The sequence below is a fragment of the Channa argus genome, chromosome 1, assembly GCF_033026475.1.
Source record: "Channa argus isolate prfri chromosome 1, Channa argus male v1.0, whole genome shotgun sequence".
Classification (NCBI taxonomy): Eukaryota; Metazoa; Chordata; class Actinopteri; order Anabantiformes; family Channidae; genus Channa; species Channa argus.
This window is the reverse complement of record NC_090197.1, coordinates 2,968,603-2,990,659: the sequence shown is the minus strand read 5'-3', so window position 1 is coordinate 2,990,659 and position 22,057 is coordinate 2,968,603. Positions and strand designations below refer to the sequence as shown.

Sequence of the window (22,057 nt, the reverse complement as noted above, 5' to 3'; positions counted from 1 at the left end):
AAGCAACAGGATTTGTAATCTGCATTCACCACTTCTGAAATTTACTTGCATATATTTGTTCTTATTCAAATGATTATGTGATTTGCCCAAAATGCATGAACTGACAGAATGTAAATGGGGTCATAATAACACTTGACGGGAACCCTGATTTATAGTAGCTGTGGTGTCCATGTCAAACCTGCAAGCAGAAAATTGAAATATAATTAATATTAGGAGGGAATCTTGAAAGCATTAATGTACATTAAACCCTAAATTATAGAAAGCAATGTAAAAACCTTTAATTTTTCTCCATATTCTAATGCATTTTATACAGTATGGTGTGTTTTACTGAATAATGAGGTGCCTGGACATTCAACTTTACACTGAAGGAAATATTGTTGCACTGCGGCCAAGCTCTCACAGGTCACAGAAGCCTTTGACAGCACCAATGTTAATTCAGACATGGATATAGAAACGTCTTTGGTCCTACTCACCGGGAACTGCCTGCGTGGTCACTGGTCTGCTCCGGCTTGTGCCTTTCTCTGCCACAAGAACAATGTCATACAAATGTCCCGCCTCCAGCTGCAGGATGTGGGCGGAGTCTTGGCCCATTGGTATGGTCATTTCTTGGCTCTTCCCTGCTGCATCACTGGGTGTGACAGTCAAATGGTACCTGTCAATCTCCCCCTGTGACTTCTCCCACTGGACCACCGCAGATGTTGAAGTGGTCTTGACAACTTTGAGGTTGGTAGGACCGGGGATGACTGGAGGTGAATACGGGAAAGAAACAAACCCTCGTAACTTACAGATTGACAGTACAGTCTGTCTTCTACCAGTTAACATGTAGCTGTATAGATGGATTAGGGGAAAATTACCCTCTGGAAAAAGGCAGATAAAAGACCACTCACACTTTTCCAGCCTCAGCTTCACTCTGCAGCCTTGCTGCAGCACATCCCTCCTCTTTAAGTTAATAAACTCTGTTAGGGCCCTGAACACACCAGTCTCACTGTTCACCGAGTGGTAAAAGGTTTAAAATCGCTCTGCCAGTTTGAGCTGCACACGTCTGCCAACATGTTGGTCACACTCTCCCTTTCCCAACTACTACAGAATGCACGTTTATAGGGACATTTTGTGGGGATTACTGTTTAATTGACGTATCCTTCTCAATGCATGGATTTGAAGATAAGGTTTGTTTTCACATTTTTTATGGCATTATAGGAAAACAAGAAGACAAGTCCGGTGGTGGATAAAAGAGACATTACACTATGTTATTAAAAAAAAAAAGTCCAACAACCATGACCAATATATGCCATGACCTAACCCTTGTGCTAGATGTAGTTTTCAAATTTTATTCAGGTGGTAAAAACATTTTCTGCTAAACTTTTATCTTCTGAAAGGTCCAATGTGACCAAGAAGAGGAAAACAGAATCACAGGATTCTCCTGTGTTTAAAAAAAAAAGAAAGGGGGGAAAAAAGCAAAGCAGCTCACGTGTCATGAATTCAGTGGAGCTCTCAGCTCCCTTCCTGCCGTCAAGCTCTCCCGTTATGGTGACCGTGTACTCCTGACCAGCTGCCAGTCCAGTCTGAGTGAAGGTGGTAAGACTGCCCTCCACCTGCATGGTTACCTGCTGGTCATGCTCCTTCTGTTTGGGCCAAACGAGAAAGAAACAATAGTCAATTCTTCATTTTAACAGGCTAAAGGTCCTAGTTAATGTGTCGATCAGGCAAACGAAGAAGGTCAAAATGTCAGCGACACCAAACCTTTATTGTTAGACCAGCACATTGTACATAAAAGCATCATTACATCAAAATGACAGATATGTCCTGCACTGAAGTACCTCCTCTACAAGCCTGTCCAATTTTTTATATACTTTATCACCTGTATTTAATGACCTTTCAACGTTTTCACAGAGTTCGACGTTCTGAATTTAAACACACTGTCACTTCTAATCCATCAGCACTTAGAATGTAATGGAGATCAAATGGAGAGAGTGAGTTATATCAACCAGTAGAGGACGGCTTTTTATTCCACAGTTGAAAATGAGTCCCAAAGAGTTTCTCCAAACTGTTTGTTGACTTGACTTCAGTCAGCTGAAGGATCAAACACATTTATGGATCTCTGTGGAGTAATAATAATAATAAGAAGAAGAAAATCACAAGGTAATTATCATCAGGATGCATGAAGACATCTTCATCAGACTAAGTGGAAACACTGTGCTGTCTGCAGGGCGTCCACGTATGTGTGTGTGGCCAGAGACAAACACTGGTCCTGTTGTTTTTTTTTGTTCTGGATTTTCCAAAATCAAAGTTTACTGAAGCGAAACAGAATTAATCCTGGGGAGAATCGCTGATGTCACTGGAAGTCATCAAACTGCCGTTTATCTATTATGTGCTGCTAACCCAAAGATTCATATATTCCTGTAGTGACGGAAAAAGAAAATCAGAATCCCTCACAACAGGGACCAGGACCAGTGAATTAGAAATGAATGGCAGTCTGGTCATTTTGTTAACGTTGACTGTGTTGATAGTACTTTATGAAATTAAACATAATTTGAAAAAAGAAAAAGAAACATTCAGAAAAAAGTAGAAGCTGGAATGTTAATTTTCTCTGCTGTGGTAGTTAAACTGGGCCCCTCTCTGCTGGCTCCCGATAAAGCTACTGCAATGCTGATTGGTCATACATCTATGTAAACATCCACGCAAAAAGCTTTTTGGTGATGTCAGTGTTTTTCTAGGCTTGACCTTAATCGAAAAAGACAGGATCCCACTCTGTGTTCTTCACTTCTCTCTTTTCCACATTTTCAGTCAGGATCATTTCATGCTGCACGTTGATTTAAGGCTCTTCAGTCCTAAAAAAGCACCAAGTTCTAATTATTTAAGTTCTGTACCGAAAAGCTTGAAACTTCCCATGAATTAAGAGCTGCAGTTTACTTAACAATTACTCCACAGAGAGAGCTGCGCTCGCGTTTTTTGACCCTCTAATGAATGGATACCGTGCTACAAAGTGAATGGACCACAGCTGGTTGCCATGTTGGTTACTGTGTTGGTTGCCTGGCGATGAACTTTCAGAGGTCATCCTGGATCAGCGTCTGCGTCTTTAAAGGCTTTCATCCATTTCCATACGAATGAAGGTGACATCATTAAAACTAAGGCTCCAATAAATTTAAGATATGCTTTAAGGCTGTGTGGCGTCTCCGTGGGGCGTTCAGGGACAACGAGGAGAATTATGACCTGGGTCATTGTACAAATTTTTTTCCCTTCAGGTTCAAGTTAACAATTTGTCATGTGGAAAAATCCACACAATATGGGGGACTATGATGCAAATAAAAGTATTTCCTGCTTTATGTATGAGTGTTTAGCACATGGCTCAGTGATGCAAACAACTACAGACCCTTCACTGCAGAGAACTTCTGAAGCTCTTTCAGAGTGACCTGGTCACTTTCCATGCAAGGCCTTTTTTGTCCAGTTCCTCAGAATGGACAGATGGCAGACTCAGCAGTATCCTGGCAGTTTCGGACTTCTTCCATTTTACAATTATTGAGGCCACTGTGCTGCTGGGAAGACTCGGAGCGTTAGAAATGGGTTCATACCTCCTTTTATGATCTATACCTTTACTATAACATTTGATTTTGAGTTTCTTGGCCATTTTGCCTTTTTGTTCTTATTCTGTCACTGTAATCAGGTTACTGGGTCTACGCTGATGTCAGTTTTATCCATTTAAATTTCAAAGCTACACAGAGTTACTATAGTGTATAGTGAATGAATCTTTCTTCTTTCTACTTTCTGAAGCTAACGTATACGCAGTGTCAACATTTTATTTTAAAGGATTGAATGAACTGTTTGAACTGCACTGACTCATCCTGATGAGTCAGGGTTCAGATGATTCATCCACAGAAAACTGGACTCCAAATTTAAAATGCACTTAAAGAAGTGCATTTATGGTTTTAAAACCTGTTGGTTAAGACTGGTTAAGACTGGTAGTTGATTCAGTGTTCCAATTTAAAAAGTCCCCACTTCCTGACAGTGATATATTTTATTCAGATCCACATTGATGCTGTTCCATATAATGCACACAGATGTCATTAACCAGAGGAAAAAAACACACTGTTTGTAGTAGTGGAGAAAGAGAAATCAATTATCTCCTTTTGCAGCTTGGATCTTGGAAATGTTGGGAAGTGGGTTTTACATTCTCAAAGGTTCTCTTTCTCTATTCCTTTCAGCTCCGGGACCTTTACAGAGCCCTGATTTCAACCCCATCTATTGCCGACTGTGAGATGGGTCTTATCTCACAACATCAATGTCGGACCTCACTGATGCTCTTTTATCTGAATGGGACCAAATCTTTGAATCACGTTCAACATCTGGTGGAAAAGAGTGAAACCAGAAGAGTGGGGTCTTCTATAGCAGATCATAAATAACCACGGTTTTCAAACGATGTCTCAATATGAACCAAATATGAAGCAATTGCTCATGTGTTCATATGAAACACGCAAAGAACATTATTCTGAACTGAATGTAAAGGTTTTATGAGGCTGCTTTGTTCCTATTGGACATACTTTACAAAGACCTGTCACTTTCGTGCAGGTCATCTGGGAACAACGCCAGTCCATTATGATGCTTCAACTATTTCCACATGAATGACGGTGACACAGCTACGGTGGAGCGTCTAATGATTCATGACAGGCGTGAAGCTCCATGCTTCGGATCAGTGTCCTGTTAGAAGTCTGACGGTTTTTACGACGGTGTGTATTCTGTTGTTTCAATGATCGGTCTCTGCTCTCCGAGCTCCAGCTGCCGAACAGCATCAGCACGAAAAGACGGTTTTAACTGCTTCCACATGAACAAACGAGAGACAGTCAAACCTGTAGACTGGCTCTGAAACATGTGTTCATGGTGATGATTTATTAACGATGACCACAGAGGCTTCTTTTCCGAGGTAGGTGAAGGTCACTGATGATTGGCACAATGGGTCACTTCAAGCATTTAGCACCTTTTATGCAAAAGCCCAGTGTTACCAGAGGAGCTCGTGTGGTTTCTTATGATCTCAGACAGACCCTGAGGATGTAACCCGGGAACAGTAAATAGCTGAAGGATGTAAACACAGTTCATGACATTAACATCATTATTCCTCTCAGTCAGTCATTCAGCCATCTTCAGACTAATTTCGGTCTTTTATTCTTGTCATTCCTCGGAGACAAATCGTCCTCCAAGTCTGCTGATGATCTGTTCTCATATTATCTGTTGTTGTTTATCCGATGGCCTAATAAACTTCTCTTTTCCTCCCTTTCTCTCTCTCTCTCTTCGTCGTCTATCTGTCACAGCTGTGGGCTGGTAGTGATGTCATCTCTCTGGCCGTCACCGTGTTTTTGACAGTGTTTACTCCTTTCCGTAGCAACAAGCATCTCACATCTGCATCTTTTCCCTACGACCTTCAAGAGTTCTTTTCATTCACTGTTCTTCGTTCTGCCCCAGACTTGAGCAGGGCAGACACTGGGACCTTTATTAATCTCACTTATTTCATCAGGCTTCCAGCACAACCACAACCTGCAGCCTCTCTGCTCACACTGCTCGGGTCATTCGATCAGCTGCAATGTGGCCAGTGACCGTTCCAATAAAGATTAGTCAAACAAGATGACTGTGTCATCATTGTTGACCAAACCGAGAAATTACTTCTCCTAATGCTACAATGAGCAGCGCAGCAGAAGAAAAATGAATAACACAAACCTGCAGATGCCTGATTTGTGGATATAAACATCTGCTATTTTAATTAGCAAGTCAATAATGCAACTATCATTGACTATGCACTTAAGTGCCAAGATGGTGAATAATGAAAACAGATATTATCAGATGGGTACAAATAAATATCCAGTGTGAAGGGCACGAATGTGGCCTTCCAGAGCTCACAGCGCCAGTGACGAGCCATTTAAAGCAGCATCATTTCACTTGTGTTTTAAATGTGTTGAGATAAACCAAATCCGCCTGGAACTAAAAGAAAAGGACCTGTGAATGACGCTGGAGTCCTGCCCTGCACATTAATATGGTTCATTCATCATATTAGTTCTTCGTATCTAAACGTTTCTGGTTGTTTTTCTTCCCATACAACTAAAATATGTGTGTCTATGAAGAACGCAAGGCACTGGGCTACGTTCTAATGCAACTATTTTTCTTCTTTTGGCACTTACACTAATTGACTGCATAGACTCGTAATGTTAACAAGAAACTTATCAGGTTGCAATTATGCTCCCCGTGAAGATTTTAGGAGACAGCCTTGGATTCATGCCTCAAAACTCAAACTAAGACTGTGACTTGCAACAAACCCGACAGTGTGCAGGAGCCGTGAATTTTCTTATGACAACATATTTAAGGAATTCAGGAACATTTTATTGTTGTTTATCTCATTCCTCTCTGCTCTTTATCCTTCGTTTCACCCTCTCCTTTGTCCTCACGCTTCACATGGTCCTCAGGCAGGATAATATCCTCTCTGTGGGTTCATAAATATGATCGTGTGTTGTCCTGTCACGTCCTTAAATCAGTTCCAGTCTCATTCCCTGTGCGTCGGTCCATCGCTTCCTGTGTCTCTGCCTCTTCATCATCATTGTCTTTTCTTTCTCCCTCTGCACTTGTGGATACTTCCTGGTGTCGATGCTCTCGTCCAAGACTTAATCCCTCCATGATGTCACCGAGGGGAAGATTACTGCTGTTTTACTAAAAAAATTACAGTATGATGTGATCACTGTAAGAGTGTGTGTGGGAAAACAAGTTTGACAGGAAGCCAGGACATGTGCTTGGAGGTGGTAAACTGTCCAATGTGTGTGCGCATCAATCTAAAATATTTTTTTATCTTTATGACATGACCCCTTCTCTGTCTCCCTTCAACACAACTCTCACAAATACCAACACAATTAGTAATTTTCCACTTCTTTAATGCCTTCTGCTGCAGATTGAACACACATGTCTGTGAAGACACAAGTGATGCAGAGGTCACTGGTTTCTGTGGCTGAAGGAGCAATAACATGTCGCTGCTCATAGAAGAAATGAGTGTACCTGAGGGTTGAAGAGGCATTTAGATGGAATCAAAAGACCCAACCAGGCAGACAAGCGACCAAAGCTGATCACTGCCACTCTAGTTAACGCCTGTGTCTGCTGCAACGCTTTTTAAAGCTGCCCAGGAAGCATCTTTTTGCTCTGCCAAATACACACACACACACACACACCTATTATATTTTTCCTCAGCAGCACAACCAACCGCTGCAGGAAAGGATTTGTTTGGCTATGAAGCCGTGAAGAGAACGGAACTGCCCTGTTATTCTTGCTAAGGACACAAAATGACTGTAAAGGTCAATGTAAATACATTTTATATGCGGAAAATTAAATTTGTATAGAGTTATACTAACCCCCACACACGTCTATGAGGAAGCTAGAAGCAAACAGATGTTTGTTGTCTATTAACTGAAGGAGGATAACCTAATAACATAATTAGTGAGTTGCAAACATGTTTGAAAATATCAATGAAATTATATATTTTTAAAAAGTTTAGACTTTGTTTAGGTCATAGGAAGACTATAGTTGGGGTTAGATCAGACACATTGTCTGACCATAACCAAAGGGCTGTGGTTGCAGTGCTGTGGAGTTGAACAATGGGCTCTGCCGTCAGCCCCTCAGAGGCCACAATGTCCATTACACAGCATTGCTGAACTTTTACATGTTAGTGGAAACACTGCACAGAGTCGTCAGTGAGGCACCTGAGTGAAGCTCTGTTGCTATGTTGGGGTTTGTGTTTGTCGAGGAGAAGCAGCCTGACAGATGACGTGAGGGAGGATGTTTGTGTTGCTAACCCTGTCACTAAGGACACACCCTCTCTGCTCGCTGGCCTATCTTATGAGCTTCCTGCGAGGGGAGAGAATAAGCCACAAAATCTGGTTTGAGGGTGAACGGCGGAGGAAATGCAGCACGTTATTAAAGCGAGGAGATGAGGTGTTAGTGTCTTCCACATGGGTATCAGCTGCGGCGTTCATTAAATCGAGATGATGTCGTAATAAACCTACCAGAACAGGAAGCCAGCATGATCTCAACCAGTGATTACAATCAAAGCTACAGCCTGTTTCTCTTCTCAGGTTTGTTTTTCAGACTCAGTGCAAAGTGAAAACACTTTAAAGTGCGTCTGAATCTGGCCTCCTTCAGCAGCTCCTCTCAGTGTAAACTGATATAAATCCTCTCAGAGGCAGCAGCAGTCAGTGTGTGTTGGTCTGTGAGCACAAATAGTTTCATCAAGAGGAATTATTATAAACAGCAGCTTGTTTGCAACAGATTCCCTTCATAAACAGTCATTTATTTTTCTGGATTATGTTAAGTTCACATCTTATGTTGTTGTTAGTGTCAACTGCTGTGGACAAACAGCTTCATCTTTACATTACGTCAACTTTTGCGGCTTTTATAGCTGCTTTGGAATTTGTTTCTTACCAATACAAATGTTAGGGTTTACGGTGGCTCTGTTTGTAGAGTAATCATCAAGACCCTGAAGCCCCAAGTAGCTGCTGAGCACAAGAATGTCCCCGTGGGATCGATAACCTGCTGCCTTCAGGTGGCTGCAGGGATTTAATGAACTGACAGGGAGGAATTTCTACTGACATTAGATACTGCAAGAATTATTTTAGGCTGAGATTTACGCTGACTTTCACTGATTTTACTGCTTCCACTAGTTTAAACGTCATTCGTACAAATAGCTGTTTGCTCTCTATTCAGATTTAATCTAGAGTTTTAGATGTGAAAATAGGTTTCATTCCATTTTTTGACATATACAACAAATATGACGGTGGCTAGAAAAAAACTGGATTTACTGATTGTTCATTTTCAGAATTGGGACTTTTCTAAAACTCTTTCATTAAATATAATAACAATAAAGTCAACTGAATTCTGTGTCTATGTATGTTTTGCTTCAAGTTTCCAGCTAAAGCAGACAATGGTTTAGGTTTGTGTACATTCAGCTGATGTCAGTGACTCTTTGTATGCCATATTTCAGAAATTTCAAGTGTTTTTCACAAATATTTAATACTCTTGTTTGGCTTCAACATAGCAGGAAAAAAACTCGAGCTCCTCAATAATAATTTATAGGTAAAACGAAGGCAAAACAACCCAACAAAAAAACAGACTTTCAGGAAAGTGACATGTGAGATTGAGATTTGGCATTTCTATCCAGATGTGGCCACCAGGAATAAATGTCCAGTGTGTCTTCCAAGGAAGAGAAGGATTTGCTTTGGAGACTCCCCGGAGATGACTTAGAATTTTACAGTGTTTTCGTGGAACAGAAACCTGATGAGAATCTCTGCTGCACAGGTCTCTGCCTGCTGATCGCTGGGACGTCTTAAAAACTATTTTTAACTGGATTTGCCTCAGAAATGATGTCATCTTGCTCCTGTGAAATTTGAAGATTTAAAATATTCAGACTCAGACTGTTCCTTATATAAAGAGGTGCTGTATGGACTCTGTATTCTAAATCTGCTCCAATCAGGTCCATGTTCCAGTCCAGGTGGACTCCAGTTAAGTTGGTCTTCACTTGTAAAGCGCTTTTCTACCTATTGCCACTCAAAGCACTTTACACTGCTTCCTATTCAATCACACACCTAGACTCCCACTCGGAAGCCAGCGTACCCTGCGTGCTCAAGCTCCACCATCGTTCTTACTCATCTCTCATGAAGATTCTCTGCATAAGACTTTTAAAAGAAACTTTGGGCCAATTTTACTTTTTGCTGCCAGAAAATTCCAAAAAATGCACCATGAATCTTTTAGAAACGTCAAAAAACAGATGCTGGGGCTGGATGAGATGGTCAGCAGGGAGGCAAGAATTCAGGGTGGACATTTTCTTCAAGAACGGGGCCAAAACATTGGGGAGTTTTACAAGTTTAGATGGACATCCGCCTCATGTCTGTATGGTCTGTAGTCACAGCATGTTTAGCTTAGCTTAAACAGACGTTATATGATCATTTGTGAGGATTGGAGGTGCAGGTACTGTAGCCACTAAACCTCAATAAACGTGAATATATACGTAACAAGGTTTGTCGTCACAGAGTCGGAAACACTGTAGTATGTACAGAAACAGCACAGGAGCAACATTTTAAATTAATTTGTGATTCATCAAATGAACCCATGGTGTCCAGACTATACCCTGAGTGTGTAAACATGTCTTTATGTAATATTTTACCAATTTGAACTTAACTAGTGATACGGTCTAACATATCAGCCCATTGTACCTGTAAAATTACCACTAATTTTGAAACTTTTGAAACTGAAAACACAGCTACATAATCAAATACAAAAAGTGCTGTAAAAGATGAATAAAAAGATACAAATTGCTGGTGTGTATCATGTTTGTTGGAGTCAGAGCCACCTTTGTATTAACTGTAACACACTGTAAAACAGAGGATTAAGAGTTGGATTATGACCCTGAAACCTTGTGAGCTGTCGTCCCTCTTAGAGGACTTAAGGGAACTTTCATAGGATATTTTTCATCAGTATTTGTTGAGAGAATTCCCGGGGTCCTTGGTAAATGTATTGTTTGTCATCTTCGCAGTGTTTTGTGGAAACTTGGCTTTTTAGTGCAGTTGGTTAGAAGCATCTTTAAATATTTTGATTTCACACTTAAAGCTGTTTGTCTTTGTCATCCTTTAGGTCACAGAGTTCTGTACGTAAACTGCAACCAGAAGCTAATTTACAGTTTAGCCGCTCTGTCTGCAGACCACCAGCTCCTTGTTTAAACTGTCTGAGGAGCTTTCTGAGTCTGGACAGCGAGGACTCAGTCAGTCAAGGACTCCCTGAGCTTCATTTTGGTTCTGGGCCACATTTGTTGTCAAAATTATTCAAATTATTATTTTCACTTCTGTTTCTGCCTCAAACCGCGGTTTTCTTTCAGAATAGTAATTAGTTATTGTGCTACAATTTATAACATAAAAGTGTGTAATAATTCTTAATCCTAACTGTTTTTTGTTTGCTTTATAAATCTTTCAGCTTATAAAGGATGATGTTGTACTTGACAATATCATTAGTGTTAAATACATGTACCTGTATTTAGGTGCAGGTATTCTCGCAGTCTTGCAGTGTGCTGCTTTATTTCCATGCTGTCTCAAAAACATGTTAACACAACCTTTGGAAGCAGAGAATGAAGTGAATTTGTCAAAAGCTAAACCAAATATTGCAGGAAAACCTTGGCATCCTAAATTTAAAACGTGTAATATTGTTTGTTTTATTGACAGCATTATCTGCTGAATCTGCTGTTCCTGGTGGTTTTTGTTTCACAAGTCAAAGCCTCATCCTTCCTAATCCATACTAACTGAGCCGAGTATACTGTAGTACCGTAGTAACGGTGTGAGCACAACTGAGCATGAAATATTGAATGCAAACACAAATTCAGGAATGAAAGAAACATTGAATATGACGCCCAAAGTTTGAGTAGAGATAAGAAACTACTAACTAGATCAGAGCCCACTGGATTTAAACCTACATTTGGATCTAGATCTTGTGTACCTGGCTGGTGAAGGTGAGGCGGTAGCGGTCATACTGCACAGAAGGTGGAGTCCAGACCAGAGTCACAGACGTCTCTGTGATGTTCTGAGTGCTCAGCTGGGAAACACCTGACATGGCTGAAACACAGAGAGAGAGAGACAAAGTGAGGGAGAGAGGCGAGAAAACCTGGTTCCAGACAAAGATGGTGGTTTATGGAGCTTAAGACAAAGAAGCTTTTTGCAAAAACATAACTTCTGAAAAAAAAAAAAAAACAAATTCTGGACACACTTTCTTGGCAGTGATCTTTGTCCACAGGTAGGTTTTTCTTAGCAGAAGGGTAGAAGTTCTGCAACAAATCAAGTTGGCAGAAGAATCCTAACAGATAAAGGCTGGAAAACTTCCACCGCCTCAAGAATTAAAACATTGATAGTGGGGGAAAATCAAGGCAGATGTTCAACCAACATCAGTAACCAACTCTTTTAATGAGAAGGTTATGTCTGCCATTGGTTCTCTGTAGGAGAAGAGAATGAAACACAACTTAGATCAAACTGAGGAGGTGGTGACACTGAGCCAAAGACACAATGTCAATCCAAAGTGAAAGATTCAGGAGAATGAAAAAATGATTCCATTTTGTTTTGTTTTTAGCCTTATTTATTGGTTTAGATTTGTGTTAGATGATGGTTAAGCTTAAGACATTTTAGCACCTTTCTGTTTTATATTGTGAACTCTAGAGGTGGAAAAAGCCCATGAAGACAATTTGTGATACTGGGAGATTTGGTTTAACCTGGCGTATGATGTATTAAGAATCTGAAGCTCCAGGTACCAGATCTTCTTTCTTTTTGGGGCCAAACTTTCTTGTCTAAATGGTTTATCTCAACTCTTTTTCAGATTTCTGATTCAACGCTACACAAATGACCCAGCAGGCCTCCATTTCTGGTGCTGCAGATTGCATCTAGATGCCAAACTCACCACATCAGAGCTATGTGTGCATCAGCGCTTGGCGTCAAATTTTACTGGCAATAAAACAATAAAAGTAACTGTTCAATCTGATCTGCGGGTTGAACATGATACACAGCGGTGCTTTTGTTATTAAGTCTCAAGTCCAGATTCATGATGTGAGAGCCACGACGCCAGTGAACGGTCTCTGAAACCCTGGACACTAATAGCTATGATAATGAAAATATAAGTTACATTCACGAGGTGCAAAGACCACAACAATGGGGTGATTGTGTTGTTTGGGAGAGGAGGTGAAAACATCAGAGGTCGTTAAAGGAACAACATCGCAGCTTGTGACAGGAAACAAAGTACCGTATTTAAGCAACCTAATGTGGACATTACAGAACCGAAACAGACCTGCATTTCTAAACATGTTCACATGCGTGTATCACCAAATTATCTCTAATTGTAAAATGCTCCTCTTGCTATGAATAATATGACCTTTCTGAAGCCAAACTGCAGGATTTGCACCACAAACCTTTGCAGAAACATGTGGCATCTGTGCAGCCCTCAGCCTGGCAGAACCACACAGTGCACTCGATTATAACTCACATTTATTTTTACTGCACCAGATTCTCATAAAACCACTGCGAGACTGACGTCATGTTCCTGTAAGCAGTTACCAATATCCAGCTTGCACTTGACAATAAAACATGGAGGGGTATGTGACTGGATACACAACATTGTTATGCACTTGATGAAATGAATGAAAATGATGCACCAATATTTAAACTGAAATGTATCTTTCCCTTCCCCCTTATACATAATTCCCTAACATTTGGGCATTTTGCAAAACGTCTAAATGTGAAATAAAAACCAAAAAAAGTTGTTGGAATCAGGCTTTACAGCTGCTGATGCCAACTCGTTTTCTCCTTTCCTCTTAAAGGTTTATAATTTCTGGATGTGTTTTCACTTCAGTCTGTCAGTCACCTTTGAGAGATGACTCAACACTCTCACAAATGTCTGTCCTGTGTCCAGGCAGCACAGAGAGTCAGAGGGAGTTTTACAGGCAGAAGGCCTGGATCCTGCTGTTCCGTTAATGAAACAGTTCCATCACTGCAGCTGAAACCAGCCCCAACACACAAGCTAACATCGCCCGGCAACAACAGGGACAGCATCAACAAGAAAACACATAGGGTCAAAAATGTTTAAACTGCTTTTAGCAGAAAGTGAAGACATGATGAGTTGACTGACATATGACAGAATAAGTCATTTAGAAACTAAAAGCTGTTGTGTGTTCGATCCTTTAACTTATTAGGTGACAAGATATTACACTACAGCCAAGCATCTGGAACATGCTCTGCTTACATAACAAACACATGAGGTGTTGTCCCACAGGTCAGAAGCCATTAACACCTGAGGGGAAAAACATTGTGACAGCAGATGGAGACGGAGATTCCAACAAGGTCCCTCTCGTTTGACTTTACAGGCTTGTTGCAAAGCAATAGTTTCCCTGCGACTTGTAATGATGCTGCTTCTTTAGGGACGGGAGTTTTAAAAGTTACAGACAAATGGCAGGATGTGTCCAGGAGTGGAGAGTTGTACATGTAAGGCGTGACACATTTTTGCACACTAACATGATACGCTGCAAAGTACTGGAATAAACAAACCTGCATCTTTATCCTCATAAAATAAAAATTATTTTTTGTCTCTTTAAATTCCATGTGATCTGACTACTTAGCACTATATAAGCGAAACAAAATAGGACCGAGAATAGAACCTTGTGGTGCACCAAATCCAAATCACAAATTATAACACACACTGTGTGAGTTTCAAACCATGACTAGACATGCAGCTGTGAGAGAACAAAATACAGTAAGAAGACTAGTTTCAACCGTTCATCCAGGCGGTTAGATCATGGGATAGCAACCAGTCTTGGATTTCTTTGTGGGTAAGGTATGAAGACTGGAAAGATTGTTTATAAGATTCAAAATCAAAACAGTATTCATAACTTCATCTGTGTGATGTCTACTGTCAACTGGGTGTTTGTGTTTGCTGGGTTTGACTCACCTGTATCACAGTTGGGTCCAGTCATCCCCTCCTCGCACAGGCTGCAGTCCTGTCCGGTGAACCCACGCTGGCACACACACCTCCCATTCATACACTGTCCTCTGTTGCTGCAGTTATTGGGACACGCTTTGGCTGCACAGTCTGGTCCAGCGAAACCACCGTTACACACACACGTCCCTTTGACACACTTGCCTTGGTTGCTGCAGTTGTTAGGACAAGCTTTTTCAGAGCAGTCTGCGCCTGTGAATCCTTCAGCACAAACACACTGTCCATTAATGCAGCGGCCCCTCTTCTTGCAGTTACCAGGACAGGCAACCTGAGAGCAGTCCGCACCAGTGAATCCGCTGTCACACACACATTTGCCATTTACACACCTTCCGCGGTTGTCACAGTCATGAGGACAGGCCTTTTCGGAGCAATCTGTACCTGTAAATCCAGGATTACAAACACATTGTCCATTGACACAGCGCCCCCTTTTGTTGCAGTTACCAGGGCAGGCAATGTTAGAGCAGTCCACACCAGTAAAGCCGCTGTCACACACACATTTGCCATTTACACACCTTCCGCGGTTGTTGCAGTTGTCAGGACAGGCCTTTTCCGAGCAAACTGTACCTGCGAATCCAGGGTTACAAACACATTTTCCACTGACGCAGCGCCCCCTGTTGTTACAGTTTTTAGGACAGGCCTTTTCCGAGCAATCTGTACCTGTAAATCCAGGATTACAAACACATTGTCCATTGACACAGCGCCCCCTTTTGTTGCAGTTACCAGGGCAGGCAATGTTAGAGCAGTCCACACCAGTAAAGCCGCTGTCACACACACATTTGCCATTTACACACCTTCCGCGGTTGTTGCAGTTGTCAGGACAGGCCTTTTCCGAGCAAACTGTACCTGCGAATCCAGGGTTACAAACACATTTTCCACTGACGCAGCGCCCCCTGTTGTTGCAGTTTCCTGGGCAGGAAATTTCTGAGCAGTCCACACCAGTGAAGCCACTGTCACACACACAGTTACCATTCACACACCGCCCATGGTCAGCACAGTTGTTAGGGCAGGTCCTCTGTGAACAGTCGGAACCAGAGAAGCCAGGATTGCACACACACTGCCCGCTGACACATTGGCCTCTGTTGTTGCAGTTTGCAGGACAGGATTCACTCGAGCAGCTGGGGCCCGTGAAGCCGCTATTGCACACACACCTGCCGTTCACACACCTGCCCCGACTGCTGCAATTGTCTGGGCAGCTTCTCTCCGAGCAGTCGGACCCTGAGAAACCAGGATCGCACACACACTGTCCCTTAACGCACCTCCCATTGTTGTTGCAGTTTCCAGGGCAGCTGGATTCGCTGCAGTCGGCTCCACTGAAACCATGGAAACAGACACACTTTCCGTCCATGCAGCGACCTTGATCACTGCACTCGTTTGGACACTCATTCCCTGGTTTAATGATGCAACCCGCACCTGCAAGTGAGGAAGAGGGGGGCAATGTCAGAGGCAGGTGAGTCAAACATGAGGTGAAAAACGAAGGAAAGAGCATCATTAGAAAATGTTTTTATGGTTAGTACTTTCTACATGTTCACATACAGTTCTCGATGATACTGCAGCTCCTCTTCTGCACGTCTGAGTATATGATTACTGTTCATTTAGCTCGTTAATAGCTTTAGACCCTTGATGGTAATGTTGTACTCTTCCTGTTGGTACTGGATTAAAAATACATGGAGCTGTTTTGTGACTTAGGAACTGAATGGACCTACAAGCACAGGCGCAGACCTGAAATGTCAGGGACCCCATGACTCTCTGAAGTTATTCTTGATAAAAAAAAAAAAAAAACTCAAAAAGACACAAAATGACCACAAATCGATTCAAACCGCAAAAAGATTCAAACAACTCCAAAGTATGGAATAATCTAATAGACTGAAACAACACAGAAAACACAGAACTCAAATGAATAAACACTGATGTGAAATCATTAGAAAAATACACAAAACACGAAAACTAGACAAAGCTTCTAAACACAAATGTAGAATTCCCAGGAATCGACTCAAAATAGCTAGAATGAAAGGTGGGGGGCCCTTTGTCCGTCTGTGCCCAGAGGCCTGTCTTCTAATTATCCGTTCATACCCTCTACCCAGAAGTTTCCCATTTGTTAACTACAACCAGCAAGAAGCCAGTTTGGAAAAACGCCCCCCAGCTCTCCCCAGTAAAGTTCCAGTATTTTTTGATGTATCGTTTGGTACAATGATGGAAGTTCATTGAAACAAAACCAGAGAGAATTAGAAGCAGGAATGTTTCCTTTCCACCGTCCTGATGTTGGGGGGGTGGAGGTCTAATCCTCTCTGACTTGAGTGTCACGCAGCCTGGTTTTGACTAATTATCCTGTGTGTGTGTGTGTGTTTATGATGATTGTTGTTGAGAGGAGGGTGGAGGGAGAAATCTGCTCTGGACTGAGATCACACTGGGCAGAGAAAAGAGGACACACACACACACACACACACACACACTTAGCTCATAGCTTCAGTTCTGTGTGTTGGAAATGGAATCCCTCCTGAGGTCAGTTGGTCTCTGACACAACAATTGAGTGATGAACTGACTATAACATAAATCTGTCAAATCCGTCAAAAATAATCAACCTGCATGTTGATCACTACACACAGATATACTTGAGTGCAACTTGAGGTAGTGGGAGTATCTCATTCCACCACAATTTATATTTAGCAGATAAGTTTTACTATAACACAATAATCAACTGCCAAAACACACATAAAATGTAACTGAGAAGAAAGTCTTTTTCTCAGTTATTGAACAATGTGAGGGTAATGGATGTTTGTGAATTACTGCCTTTGTCTTCTTGGGAATATATTTTAATTTCTGCAGCCTTGTTAATGACATGACATGATCTCACTGGTCGAGCTAAATATTGAACCACTCCTGTCATGATGAAGCCTTTAAGATCCTTTAATAATCTAAATATAATAAAAATAACATTTGTATTTGTAATTGCCACACATTAAGGGCTGGTTATCATTTTGAACTGTTTTCATTTCCTTCATAAAAATTGCTGATTTTTGTTTGACTTTTACATATCGTGCATGTTGTTCCTTTAAATGAAAAACCCAGAACATATAAAGGCCTAATGTTCATGTGTGTCCATGCATGTTGTGTGTGCACTGTCTTATCCTGTGTATAACTGAGCATTGGTGACAGCAGTGGTCCAGACTGTGATCTGACGGGTGGTTTCATTCTTCTTGTTTTTTTTCCTTGTGTTGTTTATGTGTTAGTCTCTCTGCTGTTTTGTCTGGGTGTTTACTTTAAAAGAAAAGAAAAAGGAAATGACAAACGTACGAGTGAGATGTAAACTGTTTAACTTTGCTCTATTCTGTCAATGAGGATATAATTGTTACAGCAAATACTTGTCGCACTGCCGGACATCTGTGTGTTAGCTCTGTAGCAGGCGGTCAGGCTTTAAAGAATCGTGTGTGTGTGTGTGTGTGTGTGTGCGATGAGTCATTGGAACAGTAAACTAATATGAAGTCATGCGATTGGCTGAAAAAAGGACGTGTGCACGCAACAGCAGATTGAGTCTGTTTGCAGCTCTGGTGACGAGTTAAAGCAGAAAGAAAATAAAATGTATATATATCAACTGTAAACTGGAGTCAGAGCCAAATCATCATATTCAATCATTATTACTTAATGTTCGGGATAAGTTAAAGATTATTATGGCTGTAGTTTGATGACATCCTTCCGATGTCCAACAGAACCTCAATATTATGAGCAACGAGATGACATCATCTAAACTGGGATACTCCTCTGGATGATGATCTGGAGGTGTTTTCCAGCTAGAAGCATAGACGTACTTTAAAACATTTACTCCCCAAATTCGTCAATTCGTCTACTGATCTGGGTGCTCAGATATTGCTATGTAGAAATATCAGAATCAACAAGTAAACTCATGCACCTGTTGTAGTAATTGACATAATGTGTAATAATCAGGTTTAAGAAGTTCGGAACAATTTCAGCACATTCCAGCCCCTTTTCTCAACACACTGGAATTCCTGTGGGAAACGTTCTTACTGAGCTGGTAATACATTGCAGAGCATTAGTTCAAATGCTAACGTCTGATTTGGTGTTAAGGGAGAAGTTAAGGGAAACTTGAATGACATTTAATGGCAAATCCTTAGTTTCTGCATCAACAATGGCTGCAAAAAATGTTAAAACCACAGCACTGTTTAAAATCCAGTTTTAGGTTTGTAAAGTTCAAGTAACAATAAATAACTCAACAAATAGTGAAATTTCTTTGTCCAGACAACAATAGGTGGTGATGAACAGTTTAAAACACAGTGGTTTCTGGGGCAGGAGCAGATAAAAAAATCTGGACTAGATTAAATCTTACGACACTGATTCAGAAACATCACATTGAATTTGCACAGTTTGGTGCCTGGTCTCCGTTTGTGTTGTTCAGAAAAAGCGTCCTCATTATTTTAAATTTAGTTTGCAGTGTTTGGCCCGAAGTCGTCAGGACTGACAACAGAAAACAGGAATTCTTCACCAACTACAGAAACATTGAGGAAAAACGGGGATTTTCAGCTAATGAAGACAGTGTTTATTCAACACATGTTGCTATAAACACATGTTCTGCTGCAAATTAATAACAGGAAACCCCAGATGTGTCATTTCAGCCTGTAATGACACATTGTGTGTGTGTGTGTGTGCGTGTGTGTGTGTGTAAATGGGCTAGAAATGTTCAACATTAAGAGTCTAGACGTGATTTCTGATCTTTTTATCGCTCCAAAAGAGAAGACATCCGACCATGGACCCCAGAGAAGGAAGTCATTATCCTCTCACGTGTTCTCACTACATTCAGGATTTTGGTGCCTTTAGTGCTTTTTCTGACTGCAGTGAACTCATTCTCAGTGAGTCTGTCTGTCTCTGAGCCAATGATGAACATGTGGAGGTAGACGTCATTTAAGTGTTGTTAGAGTTGTTTTTTTACGTTTTCGGCCCTTTAGCCTCAGAGACAGCAGAAACTTTCCCAAACTAGAGCAACAAACTGTGGCTTTTTATTGATATGGTGGTGAATCACAGGACCCATCACACTTCATCAAACTCTAGCTAGTTGCAGAGCAAGTTTGTCCACCTGGTCAATCAATTTTTAATATTCCATGTCGTTTAGCTCTGAACCACTGTCTCCTTAGCTGCTAAATTCTCCACCAGCTCCTCTCTAACCGTGTCTGTCTGCTGTTTGCCAATGAGGAAGTGGTAAATATTGGCTTTTTTCCTTAAAGCCCCAGACATTGTAATTGTGAGGGAAATTCAAAGAACAGCAGGGAACTTAGTTACATATGATTTTCGATGTGCTGTACACAAAAGACTGGGATTTCTGCAGCATACTCATGCGTCGCTATACCCAGGCACCACCCCTTTCCCAGACCCAACTGAGTATCTCCTGATGTGCAATACAGGCTTGAAAATAGCCTTGATTCTCCAGATATTCTCAAACTTTGTGAAAGAGGCTTGAAACAGCTACTGGCAACGACATTGTCAGAGTGGTGGTCTGAAACCCACGCAAGATTCAGCTGGAATTTTACCTTTGCTCTCCTTGGAGGTGCAGCAGCCTCCTTCAGCTCCTCCGCATTTCTCCCTAAGCACTGACACCTCCCTCTCCAGCCTCTCCAGCCGCTCACGCAGGGTAGCGAAGTCAGCTTCACAGCCACAAGACCCAGATCCAGATCCAGAGGAGGAAGGGACCAGTTTGATCTTATGGGTCAGAACCAGCGGAGAACCAGGAACCAGGTCAATTTCTTTACCTGGGTAATACAGAGATGGTGACATTCTGATTTAGGGGCTTCATTCTCCGAAACCTGTCATGAAACGCATTTCTTTACCTCCTTGGCTGCTGTCAGCTGAATCAGCCTGATTGGCACAGCCCTCTGAGATCACCACCTGCAGGATCAATGATGGGAAAGATCAACAGCACTTCATTTACAGAATAAAATGCTTTGTAACTCCTGCACAACATCTACGCAAAAGGTCAGAATCTGCTCAGAGCTCCTCCAAACTCAACTGAAAAGTGGGGGAATCTCAAGAAAAGGAGAGTGGATGAGCCCTGAACAACAGACATGGAAAACCATCATCAACATCTTTTGACCTGCCTTCCATCTCCCCCCCTAACCCCACCCCATTGAATCACCTTGATGGTGTCCTGCTTGGTGTCCCTCGGACTCCGATGGCCTCCCACCTGTAACTCACGGGAGGTTGATGGGGTCTGAATGCTCAGAGCGGGTAGGAGGAGGATGAGGGAGAGGGTTAAGGGAAACATGGCCGAGGTCAGAGCAGGAAAACAGCTCCACTGGTTGTTTAGGAAAACGAGGATGGAGAGTTGATGGAGTCTTCTGCTCAGCGGTACTGAGCTGACAGAAGCAGTTTGTTTGGTTGAATTAGTGCTGATTGTTTGCAGGATTTTGGTTTATAACTTGTAGACAATAGTAGCACTTGGAGTGTAGGTCAAAGAGATCTCCATCCGCTGCTGTTTCAATCTGACTTCTCCACCCCTGGAACAAAGTCAGAAACACTCATTAAATCCACCTTATGTTTCCGTCGGCTCAGCAGAATCCACTTTAGTCACAATTAGCAGAAATGAGGCCGTTAGCCGTTTATGGGCCCGTCAGTGCAGCGTGTCAGCCAATAAGCTGCAGTGGAAACAGGAACTGAGAATAATTTATTGTCCTGCAGCCAGTTTTCTACCTCTGGCCACTCTGATCACATGGATCAGACTGAATGCCTGACTATTTACACTGCCGGATAGAAAGCAATTGGTTTATGCAGGTCATTTGGCTCCGTTTCTAAAAAGGATTTCATGAAATCTAACAGAATGTGTTGGTTTAGCTTGTTCTAAACAGGCTAACGTTTCAGTTAATACAAGTTTACACGGACTGATCATCCTTAAACCTTCATTACATGCAAATAAACATCTGTAAATCTGTTGCTATGTCATCCAAGAGTGACTTCACGCCTACAGGTCACACTGGTCATGTAAATCCACTCACACCAAACTTGTTTATGGTGCAGTTGTCCAGATTTCTCAAAGTGAAAGGGAATAATAAACCAACGGCCTGATAGGAAGCATCTGCATTATATTGATTACTGTAAAATATACTTTGTTGTTTTAACTTAAAATAAGAGCTTCAAGTTCAGCTTCAGGTGAAACAAGGCATCTCAGGCGAAGTTAGCGAATAAGGTAGAGCAGTCATCCACCAATCTCATCAATCTTACACTGTTTTTTTTTTATCCCCAGCTCCTTGAGCAAGACTGAACCCCGGCTTAGTTGCTCCCGGTGAGTGTTGGCCAGCTCCCCCATCGGATTGTGACTGTGAGTGCGAATGGGTGAATGAGAAGCAGTGTAAAGCGCTTTGAGTGCCAATAGGTAGAAAGGTGCAGACCGTTTATCATATCTCATTCTAACACAACTCAGACTTATGTTGTTTGACTATTTCATCTGTTTTTATTGATTCATTTCTTTTGTTTAAATATGTTGTGCTGTAGAATAGTCTTCAGCCTACGAAGTAAAAAAAAGTACTTATTA

At 41.6% G+C, this 22,057-nt stretch overlaps 1 protein-coding gene across 4 annotated transcripts in view; it reads right to left on the bottom strand.

Moving 5' to 3' along the window:
- Window positions 1–22,057, bottom strand: part of LOC137099844 (tenascin-like) — a 55,925-nt gene that overhangs the window by 15,123 nt on the left and 18,745 nt on the right. For all 4 annotated transcript variants that reach the window (XM_067477170.1, XM_067477190.1, XM_067477198.1 and 1 more), the window contains 7 exons: window positions 20,666–21,026; window positions 20,361–20,418; window positions 20,064–20,282; window positions 14,482–15,939; window positions 11,497–11,612; window positions 1,469–1,622; window positions 474–743 (listed from right to left, as the gene is read on the bottom strand). In XM_067477170.1, coding sequence (XP_067333271.1) covers window positions 474–743; window positions 1,469–1,622; window positions 11,497–11,612; window positions 14,482–15,939; window positions 20,064–20,282; window positions 20,361–20,418; window positions 20,666–20,794 — 2,404 coding nt within the window. In that variant the 5' untranslated portion in view covers window positions 20,795–21,026. The remainder of the gene's footprint in view (window positions 1–473; window positions 744–1,468; window positions 1,623–11,496; window positions 11,613–14,481; window positions 15,940–20,063; window positions 20,283–20,360; window positions 20,419–20,665; window positions 21,027–22,057) is intronic.